The 15,278-nt window shown below is 36.6% G+C and overlaps 3 protein-coding genes across 17 annotated transcripts; 2 read left to right on the plus strand and 1 right to left on the minus strand.

Moving 5' to 3' along the window:
- Positions 1-1,999: 1,999 nt before the first annotated feature.
- On the plus strand, positions 2,000-6,022 carry LOC147546562 (LIM domain-containing protein HDR3-like). Of its 9 annotated transcripts, none has more exons than XM_086637120.1 (12): positions 2,000-2,267; positions 2,433-2,560; positions 3,552-3,633; positions 3,759-3,873; positions 3,979-4,099; positions 4,180-4,263; positions 4,364-4,483; positions 4,632-4,844; positions 4,925-4,987; positions 5,116-5,231; positions 5,325-5,383; positions 5,459-6,022. In XM_086637120.1, the coding sequence occupies exons 1-12, from the start codon at positions 2,222-2,224 to the stop codon at positions 5,758-5,760; spliced, it is 1,449 nt and encodes a 482-aa protein (XP_086493246.1). In that variant the 5' UTR covers positions 2,000-2,221; the 3' UTR covers positions 5,761-6,022. The 9 variants fall into 9 exon arrangements, with proteins under 9 accessions (XP_086493246.1, XP_086493248.1, XP_086493250.1 ...); XM_086637122.1 differs by having other exon boundaries at positions 2,061-2,267; positions 2,433-2,563; positions 5,465-6,022; XM_086637124.1 differs by having other exon boundaries at positions 2,065-2,267; positions 2,436-2,560; positions 5,465-6,022.
- A 608-nt stretch (positions 6,023-6,630) lies between these two features.
- Positions 6,631-10,370, minus strand: LOC147546563 (uncharacterized). 4 transcript variants are annotated; one of them, XM_086637128.1, is made up of 7 exons: positions 9,767-10,370; positions 8,973-9,149; positions 8,739-8,888; positions 7,900-8,001; positions 7,765-7,827; positions 7,564-7,631; positions 6,631-7,314 (listed from the first exon to the last, which is right to left on the minus strand). In XM_086637128.1, exons 1-7 carry the CDS (start codon positions 9,992-9,994, stop codon positions 7,299-7,301), a joined length of 804 nt encoding a protein of 267 aa, XP_086493254.1. In that variant the 5' UTR covers positions 9,995-10,370; the 3' UTR covers positions 6,631-7,298. The 4 variants fall into 4 exon arrangements, with proteins under 4 accessions (XP_086493254.1, XP_086493252.1, XP_086493251.1 ...); XM_086637126.1 differs by having other exon boundaries at positions 7,757-7,827; XM_086637125.1 differs by having other exon boundaries at positions 7,757-7,827; positions 8,961-9,149; positions 9,767-10,237.
- A 2,115-nt stretch (positions 10,371-12,485) lies between these two features.
- Positions 12,486-14,553, plus strand: LOC147546564 (ras-related protein Rab2BV-like). Of its 4 annotated transcripts, none has more exons than XM_086637130.1 (3): positions 12,486-12,634; positions 12,785-13,002; positions 13,797-14,553. In XM_086637130.1, the coding sequence occupies exons 2-3, from the start codon at positions 12,835-12,837 to the stop codon at positions 14,277-14,279; spliced, it is 651 nt and encodes a 216-aa protein (XP_086493256.1). In that variant the 5' UTR covers positions 12,486-12,634; positions 12,785-12,834; the 3' UTR covers positions 14,280-14,553. The 4 variants fall into 4 exon arrangements, with proteins under 4 accessions (XP_086493256.1, XP_086493255.1, XP_086493258.1 ...); XM_086637129.1 differs by having other exon boundaries at positions 12,546-12,634; positions 12,742-13,002; XM_086637132.1 differs by lacking the exon at positions 12,486-12,634 and having other exon boundaries at positions 12,725-13,002.
- Positions 14,554-15,278: the final 725 nt, after the last annotated feature.

Genomic DNA, 15,278 nt, shown 5'->3' on the forward strand with positions numbered 1-15,278 from the left:
GTTCCACGTTTGGTTCTGTTGTAAAAAACCAGTGACAAGTTTCTCTTCTCCAACTTCACTCTGTCATTACACTATAGTGATTGTTGGAATTTTTGACTTCCAAAATTCTATGTTCACATCAGCAACTACAAGTTTGTATTTTGAGTCTTAATTAATTCTACTTGTTCACATTACTCGAAACCATTTACATACTTATTAGTTTAATTATTTACTATGAGACTAGGGGAATGATTTATGTGATCTCAAGTTGGAGATCTAGTACTTCTCCGACCGGTGATAAGTTTTTTTTTTTTTTTTCTGATTTGTGACGTGGAAATGACTAAACTCAGTCGATTTTAAGTGCGGTTGAGTCAGATAAACCAGAATATGGAAAAATAAAAACACTTTAGGGTTTGGTTTTGGTGAATGGTTTTCTTTTGTCACAGACTCACACTGGTAACGATTAACATATGAAAAATGTGAAAAACTATACCATCTCCATTTTTTATGAAAAAAATCGGATGATGTACAGAACTTCAATAAAGAATTTTAAGTTAAGCCACTCGCTGAGTAGACTTCTACAATAATCGGTTCACTCGTTATCTTAACTACCACATAAATATAAAAATTCATTAAAATACAAGATTCCAGTATATAGGGTCCTGAAATTATCTTGTTGATTCTTTTATTTTCTACCACTCACTTCAAACTCAGTTTGTCTTTTCGTTCCTTCTCTCTTTTATAGTTTTAGAGTAAGAATATACTTTGTATTCTTTTGCTCAATCGAAAACCTAGAAAAAAGAACTTGAAACAAAGTTAATTGAAGTTATAGATATCGAAATGTTGGAAGGAAAGGCGGTCGTTAGAGAGACAGACATGCCAGAAGATATGCAAAGGAAAGCCTTGGAACTGGCTTACCAGACCCTTGATTTATATGAAATATCGGATCTTAAATCTATTGCTCATCACTTCAAGTTGGTAATTTTTTCACTTTCATTGGTTCAAAATTTATCCATCTTTCGAAAACCTTTTACTTTTTCTTTGTCTTCACTTTTTTGACATGTTACTAGGTTCTTCGCTTTGTGTTATTCGGTGTGAATTGGTCCCATGAATCGTTTGTCAAATGATTCTAGACCGATTCCTATTCATCAAATCACTTGATTTCTCAACACCAAACGTGTTTATTTCTGATCATCCATTTCTTTTCCTCCCGACATCATCAGATGTGTGTCTGCTTTTTTTAACAATGATTTAGGCCCATTCTATATAGTGTTGGACCGATTCAGTAGAACCATTTTGTTATCTGAATCTCATGAACCATTTTTTTGTTGGACCGGCCCATTTGAGCCCATCATTACGATCCACCAAACCATGACCCTTATCGCATAAGACTAAAGTAGCTACAACCGATATTATCAGTTTACTCACTATAATAAAAAGTACATTACGATATCTAATGTTTTTTTTCGTATTGTGTGACGGAATTAGCAGAAATTTGATGAAGCTTATGGCGCAGCGTGGCATTGTGTTGTTGGTGTCAATTTTGGATGTTGTATAACACATATGTGTGGGAATTACATATTTTTTCATGTGGAGAAGATGGAGTTTTTGGTATTCAAGGATGGCAATGACTTGGACAAAAGCAAGGAGCAAGCCATTGGTGTAGTAATACATAATGAACAATCAAATACCCAAGAATCAAATGAGGCATATTTGTAAAATTGATCTTGGAACATTTTACCTTCGTGTGTAGTTACTTTTATATTCTATATTATCACGAGACTACTGTAATATGTTTGAAGCTTAAAGATAAAAATCTAAATATATTTACATAAATAAAGATCACTTTTGGACAGATAATCTCAACTAATTCCCATATGTCTTTTTCTCTCTAAAATGAGTGGCAAGTTTAGTAAGTACCACTAATAAATGTTTTTTTAAAATTAGTATAAATGATGTTCTTTCCATCTCAGCAGATTCCCTCCAAAAGTCCAAACTTCCATCTTTTCGTTTTTCCTCTTCCTCCTCCTTGGTTCCTTTCCAAAATTGAAAAGGAATTTCGTTTCTTATTCCTTCTTCTCAATCCCACTTTTACTTATGCTTTTTCTTCCCTCCCTCATATGCTTCTTCTTCTTCATATTTCTTCTCATTTTCCCTTTTTTCATCTCATTATTCTCCCCCACCAATTCAAACCCTCTCACTCATTTATCAACTTACTTGATTTTCCATCTTCTTCTTCTTCATGGCTACTTCTGAAATCAACTACCTCTCAGCTCACTGTTTCAAGGGTTTTTTCTCTATACTCTCAATCTTTATTTATTTGATGTCATCTCAATTCCTTCAAAAGGGTTTCAATTGAATTAATCTTCTTTACAAATTCCTCCCTCATATTATGCTTGAAGATGGTTGGTTTTTTCTTACTAACTTTGATGAGTTTGATTGTGAAAAATTAGTAGGTCAATCAGTTTCACGTCCTTCTGGTGAAAGAAAATCTGGGTTCTTGAGATGGCTAAGTAATATCTTTAAAGGACGATCAAATCATAATCGGCCATCTTCGAATGTCCCTGGTGGTGGATCCTTGGTAGTCAGTCCCCTATTACTACTAGAAACTATTTTGATTAATAATTCATAGTTAAGATTTATGTTCAATTCGCATCTCTGTTTTGTTTTTGTTTGGTTGAGATCAGTGGCGAGGCCAGAAAATTTTATGAGTGGGGGCACTTTTTTGTTATAGTTAGTGAAAGAATTTCATAGTATACGATTAGGTTAGAATCAAAAAACAAAATTTCAACAACATTTTTTTTATAGTTTAGATATGTCGTGGTAATTTTAATGTACAACAAGTAAGTTCTAATTTTCTCATCAATATGATTTGGGATCTTTCCCCCAACTGGATTCCAAAAAAATATTTTTTAACAAAAATGAAGGGATGAAGAGATAGTGGTGAAGATTAAGAAAACGATGATGAAGAGAAAGTGATCGTACTGGAAGAAAAAATAAAGATAAACTTTTCTTTCTAATAACATGTTACTATAACAAACGTGTAAAAAAACCTTGAAGTCCAAAATACAAGTCACTAAAAAATCATGCCAAATCAAAATTATGAGAGTTATTTAGAAAATTCATCATCTCTACGAAACCGTTTTTATTAAGTTGGTCACTTTGAGGAAGTTAAAATTTAATTAGTTCAATTGATAAAAACCAATTTTAGACCAATACATGCAATTTATAAAGTATTTTCAATAAGTATTAATCTTAAACTAAACAATACTTTTAACTAACGTAAATAGTAGACATTCTAGGATAAAAATGTAAGTAGTGGAAATTCTAGAAAAAAATGTTTTGTGTGTGGGTCGATCCCAAGACCTCCACAATGTTATCTAACCGTTTCACCAATTGAGCTAGAGAAGAGCTTTGTTTAAAAAGTGAAAATATATATACATAATATAGTGGCAAGTACAACTTAAGGCATACGAGTCACATTAGGGTCGTGGGGGCATGGGCCCCCACGGGCCCCTATGTGGGCTCGCCCCTGGTTGAGATGATGGTGTTTAATCATAAGTTTATTTTAGGATGATAAATCGAAAACCCAGAATGGAGAATTGGATCATGCAATTGCACTTTCTCTAGCTGATGAATCGAAGAAACCCAATGGTAAGATCAATACATTAAGTTAGATGATTTTAGTTTTACCCTCTTTTGAAGAGAGTTAGTTGACAAGTTCTCGGTTTATTTTCGTTCTTCTACTTCATACTAGTGAGGTTATGGGTTTTTATTAGGATTCAAAAAACGTGAAGATCGAGATGACGATCGAGCTAGAGAGCTTCAACAGAGATGGAACATGCCTTGTTATCCTTCTTATGATCCTGCATCTTTCTTCCCTGTTGGATACAGGTAACTATCTCAATCAAATGCAACAGTTCGTGTCGATTCTTGTAAAGTGAACTTTTTTACTTTCGAAAAAAGATCATTACTTAATATTACTATATATACTGTCAGATATTGTAGTGGCTGCAAAGGTAACATAGGATACGGCGATTATTTAGTATCTATGGGAGCTTCGTGGCATCCTGACTGCTTTCGTTGCCATGCTTGTGGTCGGCCTATAACTGAGCATGAAGTATGTTTCTTCTCAAATCAATCTCTAGAAATCGAGTCGCAAAATATGTGTCTTACTTCAGTTCTTTCTCTTGGATCAAGTTTACCTTGTCAGGAAGGTATCCTTATCATATGTCCTGTTTCAGAGAGTTGCATCATCCCAAATGTGAAGTATGTCGCAAATTCGTAAGTAAATACTATCACTTCCAAGAACTAGCTTCAAAGTTGAACCCATATATAGGATATTTATTCGATGTGGTCTGAACTAGTTTGTCCGTCTCCCCAGATTCCAACAAATGAAGCTGGTTTAATCGAGTATAGGTCTCACCCATTTTGGGGCCAAAAGTATTGTCCTTCACATGAGCAAGATAACACGGCTCGTTGCTGCAGCTGTGAACGGTTAGATGTACGGTAGTCTCGTTTTCTATTATCGGATAAGATTATGGAATCGTTTCTTTTATTAGATTTATCTTGGCTTTTAGTCTCTAAAAATATCATGACTTAGAATTACCATAATATCGTGAAGTCACAAAATGTTCAATATTGTGATGAAGACACGGAATGCAAGTTATGTATCTTTGGGTGATGGGCGGAACCTATGCTTAGAGTGTCTGGAGTTTGCTATCATGGATACGGGAGACTGCCAACCACTTTATCATTCAATCAGAGATTTCTACGAAGGAATGAATATGAAGCTAGAACAACAAATTCCCATGCTCCTAGTAGAAAGACAAGCACTTAATGAAGCTATCGAATGGGAGAAAAATGTAAGCATACCCTTTCCCTTACTTTTTCTTTCGTTGTCATGGAGGAAATATCTCCCTTTCATTACTTCTTGTTGTTACAGGGTCATCGCCACATACCTGAGACAAGGGGCTTGTGCCTTTCTGAAGAGCAGACAATCACCAGTGTACGATTAAAGTTGTGAATATACTTCAAATTATTTTTTCTCATTCATAACTTCTCTATCTTAATCGACTGGGATTACACCGATGTGTCATGTGATTTTCTCTTGTACTCGATTTTTACGATATCCAGGTACACAGAAGACCAAGACTTTGTGGGAACCGGCTTATGGGTATGAAAACACATACACAGAAGCTGACCAGGAAATGTGAGGTCACTGCCATTCTTATTCTAGTTGGCCTCCCAAGGTAATAACCTAAGAACACACCGACTATTAAACTGTTTAACCGAGAATATCTGAAAACTTAATATACCCTTTAACCGCTACCGCATATATACAGACTGCTAACAGGTTCGATTCTTGCTCATGAATTGATGCATGGCTGGTTACGCCTCAAAGGTATACACTTTCATAGTCTCCATTTTGGTTTTGTTCTAAAACACTCTTGTGTATCATATTACTCAAATGTTTTAGGTACAGGGTATCGTAATTTAAGCCCCGAGGTGGAGGAAGGTATTTGCCAAGTTCTCTCTTTTATGTGGCTAGAGTCAGAGGTCCTGCCTGGTTCAACAAGTGTGGCTTCTTCATCGTCGCTTAAAAAAGGTGGGAAGTCCGACACTGAGAAAAAGCTTGGCGAGTTTTTCATGCATCAAATTTCTTATGACACGACAACAGCTTACGGAAAGGGATTTAGAGCTGCAAATGCTGCCATCAATAAGTATGGATTACGACGAACCCTGGATCATATTCGATTGACAGGAACCTTTCCTGTCTAAGAAAAGGCGTGAACTTTCGTCAGCAATAAGTATTGATTTGCCCTGTTAGAGATGATAAAGCTCATCAGATGCCTCTCTATACTCTCAAGGCACTAAGTCTGCCTCGGCAGTCTCTACTATCTAGTTGTTATGGGGGTTTGTGGTATTGGTATTTACCCACACCTATGTACATGTCTGAACTATAGTATTCTTATTTTATTTATTTTTGAACTATTATATGTCAAAGTGATTTTGATTATTCTATTGTGGCCATTTTCTTGTTTGTCTTGGCTTTTTTGCTTATTGAGGAATTGGAACTTTAGCCTTTGTTGACAACAGTACTAATACAAAACATAAGCCCTGAAATTCTAACACTGTAAAAACAACTTGGTCTCCTCCACTGATTCTTTGAAAGAGCCATCACAGAGATGTAGTAGAAAAGCTTCAGCTTAGTCAAACAACTCTGTTAGTGGTTCACAACATGTCATAGGGTGGCTAAACAGGTCGTATCTATGGCATGCCCATGGTGAGTTAACATGTGTGCCCTGTTACAACCCGTTAGCTTGTCTCGGCAGGCAGCACTGCCAGATCCTAGACAACCACAGCGCGCCAGGCCATGGCTGGTACGCATATCCCCCTTTCCAAGAGTGTAAAATGCAGCTACTAAAGGGCCGGGCGTGCTATATCAGCACCTTGTTAACCAGTGAAATCTGCTTTGTCAGCCAGGAAAGGAAACTAGTTCTGCCTTATTCTTTTGGTCCATGGACCTGGCACTAGTCCTACCACGAAGATAAAATGACAGGTCGACAGTCCGAAAAAATGTCCGCCAAACCTAGTGTAGTCCATCCTACATATTAACCATGAAAATAAAAAACAACCCAGAAGTTCATATGGTACCAATTTAACATTCAGGACTAATCATTTCGAGATAACACCTTTTACATACCGTACAATCGAATTAAAATATCCAACTATTGTAGAACAATCTGCTCTCCTCTGTGACTGATTAGATAAAGGAAAGAAAATGTCAAGTTACAAAAATTGCATTTTCAATGCAAGTGTTGACAATATAAATGAATGACAAACATGGGTTTCGTTAAACTGCAAACTTCAAATGAGTAAATCTAGGAAAACTTGGTGTGATTCAATTTTGATATCTGTTAAATCTATGTACATGGTGTGGAGCAATGCAAAACTTACCCCCTACCTGTAATTCCGAGGATTCCGCAAAAAATAACTCTTCTCCAGACGAAACTAAACTATATAATCATCAACCTGTAACTATTTCATGCTTGAATGCTCAGAAAGGGTTTGATTAGAGGGCTCAGAGAGCAGAATCACTAGTAGTTGTATCGGAAAGAAGCATTTTTATAATCTCATATGTCATGAAGGTAATGCCAACACCAGGTACAACCTTGTAGTATTCTGGCAATATTCCTCTGTATATACCCCTCAGACCTTCTCTTCTTATTATATGTCTAAATGTCCCTAACAGACCCGTCTTGTACACAAGGGCTTTGCCTCCGGCTCCTTCTAACTGCATCCGCCGCCTTACTAGATCAATTGGGAACGTTGCTGAAATGTTAGTTCAAAAATCTGTCAGACCAGTAAGTATTCCTAGACGTCATTTGATCAAAGGGCTTGTATGTGATTAGTGAATGAGGAAAGACTAAAATGAAAATGGCAGCCCCGAGGAACTGCATGCAAACGTCTAATAGTTCATAAATCATGTACTTTATGTGCAAGTAACTCAGTGTTAATATTAGTATTACAACAATGAGGTCCAAGGTTGTCACTTCTACAGAGAGCAGAATTTAGACTTACCTGTTGATGACGCAATCCCAGAGAGACTGCCACAAGCTAAGCTGACAAATATTGTTGAATCTTGATGCCTGATGTCAAATAGTAAATATTAAGATATAGCACTAAAACAAGTGGAGAGATTATAACAGTCAAAATAAACTACCGCAAACCTGAATCCCTGTTTAATTCAAATCAATTAAAAAGAAGCAATCACCTCCTTGCCTGCCATGAAGATCTCAAGGTTTCATAAACAGCAAAGCTGATGGCTAAACTAGGTCCAACACCCTGCATCATACAAACCCATTAAAAACCAAATACACTTGTTATAACAAAAGCGAAATAGAAAGAGAAACATACCAGCATTGTTGCACCAAGACCCTTGTAGAGGCCAAAAATACCCTCATCTCTGCAAATTGTGCGAAGTGCATGCGAAATGCCTTTGTAGTAAATAACATTCGTCTGCAACATTTTAAGTTACATGATGGGGATTAGGTGATGTAATGCAAAAGGGCATGTAACTTGAGCAATTAAGAGAAGTGCAGAAAATTCACATTGATGAAGCAGACTTATCAAAAACAAATGTGAGATTTTTGTGGCGGAGGGTTAGGCATCTCCATACCATGATCTTCTACATGGCAGAATTGGTATGGAATGGCATGGCAAAAATATGTAGAAATTGATTCTAGATTTCTATCTACCAATATAATGTTTAATTGTTTATTCTCTGGATTCACCAGCATTATAATTTGCAAATGATGAATACTCGCTTTCCAGATCAAATTTTAATCAGAATTGTAATAGGCGATTAGTAGAACCAATATATAGTTGGTTAATATTAGAACCAGAACTTTATCATAATTATCGTAATATCATGTAGCTATGAAGCTTCGTCGAGATCCATCCTCTCTTTCGAAGATTATCCATTGTTAGGATGCAGTTCAAGCAAGTGTATAACGTAACGGGTCAAAAATAAATCACTAGACTATAATAGAGTATTTAGAAATTCAGATGGACTAATGTGGCAAGGATCTTAAACGAATCATGTGACATATCTTGTAAAATGGCATACCCAGACGATAGTACAGAGCCACAAAGCTTAATCTAGTGACTTTCACCAACATTGTATTATAAAGAGAAAATGCTTATTCCAGTAATAATTTGCTCTAATATAATCCACCTAATGTATGTTAAGTTACCTGAGCAGCAAGCCGTGTTCTCACAAGATCTAAGGGATACGTGATGGAAGCTGCAGTTATTCCAGACAAACCACCACTTACAAGTCTTGTGAAAATATCTGCACTCACATTTCTTCTATGACTTTCCAGTCCGGGAATCAATTGCAATATCTGAAAGAAATTATTTAATCAATAAAAATCCAAGTAAGAGGAAGAGAACTCTAGATAGATTATAACATGAACCTTTTTACTGACATTCTTGTACCGCTCATAAGTGTAGAAGCTGATAGAGGAATAAGGCAAACGATGAGCAATTGTGACCAAATTTCCTTTCCAAAAGGCTCTGTACCCTTCCTGGCGGACAATACGTGAAGCCTCACTCCATATGCAAGGCTTGCTCAATGTTGCAACATCAGAGTGCATACCTTGCAACTGCAGATAATATCAAATAAGAAACTGGATTTATTTTAAGGAAATACAAAAAATAAAAGCAAAATACATTGTCAGAGCTCGCCGATTAATCACACTAATCAAGCAGCGGACACACTTGAGTTTCTCCAAACTACAATTAAAACTAAAAAGTTACAAACTTTCTATTACAAGACATGGTGAACTATCACCAAAACCAAATTACAGTATAATATGAGCACAAACAAATTCCAAACAAGGTTCTAATTTCTCAGCCCAACTTCATGCTATAGCTATTTTAAGCTGATTTAACTCAGGAAACATTAACAGAGCATAAAAGCTCCCAATTTTGTTTCAAGCATCCTCTCTTTCTACCCTTTAAGCACCATAACAGGAAGAACATTTAACATACTCAGCCAGTTTCTTCAATAATATAATCAAAATCAAATCTTTACTGAAAATCAAGTAAAGAGTTATGAAAACTTCAAATCCTCATAAAATGTTTAATTAGGTTTTCATTTCGGAATATTTTTTTTTTTTTTTTTTGGAATCAAACTTCATATATAAGCCCAAAGGCTAATTAGAATTACATAATGAAGTTGAAAAAGTTTTCATTTCGGAATAGAGAAAGAGGAGTAAACCTGAAAGAGGATAGTGAGGCGAGCGAGCGGCGCAGTACAGGTTTTACTAACAGCACCAGCAAGACCACCGGCAAGAAGATGAGGTACAGTTCCGATCTGCGAATGTTGCTGGCGTTGAACTAACTTTCTAGCTCCTCCATCAACGCCATTATTAAGATTTCTTTGACCTCCTCCTCCTCCTCCCCCTTCAACCACGACACCAACTAGTGGAGGAGCCTTCGCTTGCATATTCTACTCCCTCTATCTCTCTGGCTGAAGAAAACCCTAATAGAGATGAAGAACCCTAGAATCGAAGAAAAGCTTGAAAGAGAGAGTAGTAGTCTCGGCGTGATTTTTACGAGACGAGAAAGAAAGAGAGAAGACTCGATCTTTATTTCTTCAAATTTTATTTTTTATTTTTTTTTTATTTTATTGGGTGGAGGAGTGAGTGAATGGGAACGTAAACCTAAATCTGATGCCGCGCCATCACAAGCGTGAAATTTAAACCGACCTTTATATCCAAACCTCCTCCTTCACAGTGTGATTCCATACTTCCCCTCCTACTTATTCTACAATAGGACCGTATAATCATCCCTTCGTCTCGCTCGCGTTTAGCCAATGTCTGGTGCATGAGAAGAAAGAGAAATGTTATACTAGAAAAAGTTAGGTGTTTAAGCCTTCTACAAACCTACACAAAATCGTTATTTTTATTTCTAGTGGACTCTTTTTTTTCTTGATAAATTATTTTTTCACTTTTTCAATAAATCGTTGATTCCTTTTTAGATATTAAATACGTTTAGTTTTATGGTATCTTCTAATATTTTTCAAAAAGAATTGTAATTGTCGTCAGAAGTAACATCACTAGACGTAATTTTTGGTAATTGTAATATCTTATCCTATTTGTTTTGATATTATTTGTAAAGATTGATTTGTCTAGAGATTATTTGGTTCACGAATTCAAAAGAGAAAGATTCATTAATCGACAGAGGTGGTTGTGATTTTACTTTGGAGGGAATTTACAATTGAGTAACAATTCAATTTTTGATGAATGTATCATGTGACAAACAAAAATTTAATAATTCCTATTTTGCACTTCTTAAGTATGCCCTTTTGATTCCTCAAGTAAAATTGGAAATCCGCACGCCCTTTTATTCAGTTTTTTCTTTTGTTGCAAACCCCCTCATTCAGTTTCGAATTACCAATATGAAACATGATTCATGAATATAGATGAATGTCACCTAACATCTATGCCTATCCCACAATTCATGTATCAGGTGTTATAATTCAAAAGAAAAGAACACACATGAAATTAAATGAAAATATCTTATCGATACTTCTAAAGCCACTACTACCAACTAATTACTTGTTCTTTTCTCTCAAAAAAAAAAAACAGAAAAAACTACTTGTTCTTTTGACAAACACAATTTTTGTCATTCCTATTTTTTGCTCTCTTAAGTATGCCATTTTGATTGCTCAAGCAAAATTGGAAATCCGCCCACCCCTTTACTCATTTCCTTACCAATATGAAACATGATTCCTTGCAACAAAAAAAATATGAAACGTGATTCATGAATGTAGATGAATGTCACCTAACATCTATGTCTATCCCAATTCCCACAATTCATGGATCATGTGCTATAATTCAAAAGAAAAGAAACACATGAGATTAAATGAAAATATCTTTGGGCACTTTCAAAGGCACCACTACCCAACTAGCAACTTGTTCTTTTGCAACAAAAAAAAGCAACTTGTTCTTTTGCAACAACAAAAAACTAACAACTTGCTCAAGATAGATCAAGTGGTGTTTGTTTGCTCTCTTTGAAGTACGAGAATTAGATTCTTTATTTTTGTAGGCATCAAAAGGGGGTAAACAGACTTTTTTTTTTTTTTTGATAAGATGGGTAAACAGACTTAAAAGTTAAAACTATTGAAAACAGACTGACACTAGCAACGAGAAAAAAACATTGTTAGGATGGTATATTCTGAAACCAAAAAAGAAGTCCAACAACTATACTCTCTCACAGTTGCTTTTAGAAGTCCAACAACTATACTCTCCTCCCATCTTTGTAGGCACCCGCCCAATTTTTTTCTTCTTCTTCATCTCTTTTTTTCTTCTTCATCTCTTCTCATTCGAATCATCATCAACACTTTATCATGAAAGCAACCTTGTTTCTAAATACATCATCATCAATCAATGACGAGGAGTTAGAGAAATAAAGAACTTGGTCTAGAAAGAGAGTAAAACCATTATGGGAAGAATTTTGATTTCAAACCAACCTTGATCTATGACGAAGAGTTGGAGAAGAAGAACCTTAATCCACAACCACCATTAAAAATACTCAGGCGTACCTTACTCACGGACTGGTCTCGGACCAGTCTGGTAGGTTTCAGACAAGACAGTTCGAGCCCTTGCTTTGGAATTCAGACGGGTTAGTCTGAGACCTCAAGCAAGGGCTTTCACTAACCAGTCTGAGCCCCAAAAGAGGACGCGTTCTGTCATGTCTGAACCCCAAAGAAAGAGTTCAAACTATCATGTTTGAACCCAAAGAAAGGGCTCAGACTATCATGTCCGAACGACAAAGAGAATCAATTCGAGTCCGAAACCTTACTTTAGGTTTCAGACTGGTCGATCTGTGTTGGAGTGCCAATAGATGTTTGGGATCAAAAGAGATCTCATCATCCAGGTGCTAACAATAATTTTAGCGGGTGCTATTAGGCGATCTGTGTTTGAGGCTCCAGCGGACTTTATCTTATAACGTGGGCCGACCGATATTATTTCCTTTCCCCTTTTCGTCTTACCGGGAAAAAGAATCAAATAAAAGTTGAATTCAAAACAAGAAAAAAATGTCATCTGCTGCTGCTTCTCCGACCGATTCACATTCCGTGAAGGTAAATTTACATACCTTTTATCTGAGGGTTAGGGTTTGTTTTGATTGATAACATATGTATGTTTTTGTTTGACTTTTTACAAGTTGATGTTCTTATTGCTATGCCAGATCATTTGGGACCATTTTGCTTTCATTTTTCTTGTGGGTGCAGTTTTGGTTGATTACCGAGGTTTGAAGGTTTAAGAAAAAGAAGAAGAAATTATGTCGCATAAAGTTGATAATGAATACGACTATCTCTTCAAAATAGTTTTGATAGGTGATTCTGGGGTAGGGAAATCAAATATCCTTTCTAGGTTTACACGAAATGAGTTCTGTTTGGAGTCTAAATCAACTATTGGAGTCGAATTCGCTACTAAAAAAACTCTTCAGGTTACTACTTCCTACTTCTTCTCTACTTAGATTTTGTTTTACACATATATTATATATTATAAAGATGGACTCTTTTTGGTTCCTGGTCATGAATTTGTGTGTGGTTCTTGGATGAAATGTTTTAGATATTTGTGATTCTTGGATAAAAACATAGGTTTAGCTTTCTGAACCAGTATAAAAGCATGTCAATATTCCGAGATTGTGATTGTTTTAGGGGCAAATTTTAGATCTAATCGTCCATTAAAGAATCAGTTTAGATACTAGTTATGTTCATGGCCGGAAATTTAGTCAGTACCTAGTGGCTGAATTTGTTACATAACTTTTCATGAGAAATTGCCGATGATAAGAACCGGCGATAGCTGTGGTTATCTAGCATGAATGAACTCACATGTGATATGTATTTGCTACTTAGTATTTCTACTCCTGTGATGAACTGATGATAAATGATATTTAATTGCGAAAGAACTTCGCTTTTCATGGATGCCTCATCGTCTTATTTCTTGTGGTAAAACACAGTGGTCAATGGGGTCTGGATAAGGGCCGATTATATATTAAATTGGTGCCATATGTGGCTGCATTGAGGCCTGCTTCGGGTTGTCGTAAAATTGATGTTGTGTATGAAGTAGTGTTTATGTCCATTCGTTTACAATGAAACTGCAAATATTCACACCCGAAGATTGTAGAATTCATCTAGAGGTGAAAATTACAGATTGGTTCTCATATAACTTGATAATATAATGTTTTCTAGCTACAAGAGTGAAGTAATTCAGTAAGTTGATTCGATGATGAAACAGGTAGATGGAAAGACTGTTAAAGCTCAGATATGGGATACAGCTGGACAAGAAAGGTATCGAGCCATAACAAGTGCTTACTATAGAGGAGCTGTGGGTGCACTTTTGGTCTATGACATAACTAAAAAGCAAACCTTTGACAATGTACAGAGGTGGCTCCGTGAACTTAGAGATCATGCAGATTCCAATATTGTGATCTTGATGGCTGGAAATAAATCTGACTTGAAGCACCTCAGAGCCGTGGCTGAAGAGGACGCTCGGGTTTTAGCCGAGAAAGAAGGGCTCTCGTTTCTCGAAACATCAGCATTAGAAGCGGTTAACGTCGAGGAGGCCTTTCAAACCATTTTGACTGAGATTTATCACATCATAAGTAAGAAAGCATTGGCAGCTCAGGAGGCAGCTTCGGCAACTGGTCTCCCACAAGGAACCACCATTAGCGTTGCTGATTCAGGGAACTTAAACAAGAAAAGTTGCTGTTCTACCTGAAAGGTATCAAAATTTTGTAAACCTGAGCTACCATGCACACAAAGAATTTCCTCTTTTAATCTTCTCTTCTATAAGAAGCGTGTAGAATACTTCTCCGAGGAAAGGCGGTGGCTGTTTATTAGAAATGATTGTCAATTGATATCTTTAATCCATTAGAACTTTAGCTGTGAGTCTCTTTTTTATTCGTTGGAATTGGAACTGACTTGTTATATAGAAAGATGGATGGGAAATGAATATGCCAGTAATGAATGGGGAAGGATGGTTAGAAGAAAAACAGTGTAATTTGTATTAGTTTTCTGTTTTTTTTTAGAGTTAATTCCTATATGACCCCCTACTTTGTGACCAGCTTCCTTTATGGCCCCCTTTTTTTCGTAAATTCAAATATGGCCCCCTATTTTCAGACAAATGTCATCACTACCCCTCTGATTAATGTATTTTCAAAATAAAATAAAAAACAAAACCTAAATTCCACCTCACTTCCTTCTCCACCACTCATCTCTCTCCACGTCACCTCTCTCTCCAACTCACCTCTCTCTCTCCAACTCATCTCTCTCTCTCTCTCTCTCCAACTCATCTCTCTCTCTAACTCACCTCTCTCTCTCTCTCTCCAAGTCACTCCTTCTCCGACGAAGGTCGCGGGCCGGAAAATTTTCCGGCCGGCGACCTTAAAAAAAAAAAAAAAATTTACCCTCATCTCTCTCTTTCTAGAAACTCCGGCGAAGGGGTTTCCCCTTCGCCGGAGAACAGACCTTCGTGGTCTGTTCAAGGCCTGTTCTTGAACATACCACGAAGGTCTGTTCAAGAACAGACCTTCTCCGGCGAAGGGGTTTCCCCTTCGCCGGAGTTTCTAGAGAGAGAGAGATAGGAGAGGTAAAAAAATTTTTTTTTTTTTTTTTAAGGTCGCCGGCCGGAAATGAGTGACTTGGAGAGAGAGAGATGAGTTGGAGAGAGAGAGAAAGAGGTGAGTTGGAGAGAGAGGTGAGATGGAGAGAGAGATAG

Source organism: Eschscholzia californica, unplaced genomic scaffold (assembly GCF_041429995.1).
Source record: "Eschscholzia californica isolate CP2 unplaced genomic scaffold, dmEscCali1.0.p SCAF_4, whole genome shotgun sequence".
Classification (NCBI taxonomy): Eukaryota; Viridiplantae; Streptophyta; class Magnoliopsida; order Ranunculales; family Papaveraceae; genus Eschscholzia; species Eschscholzia californica.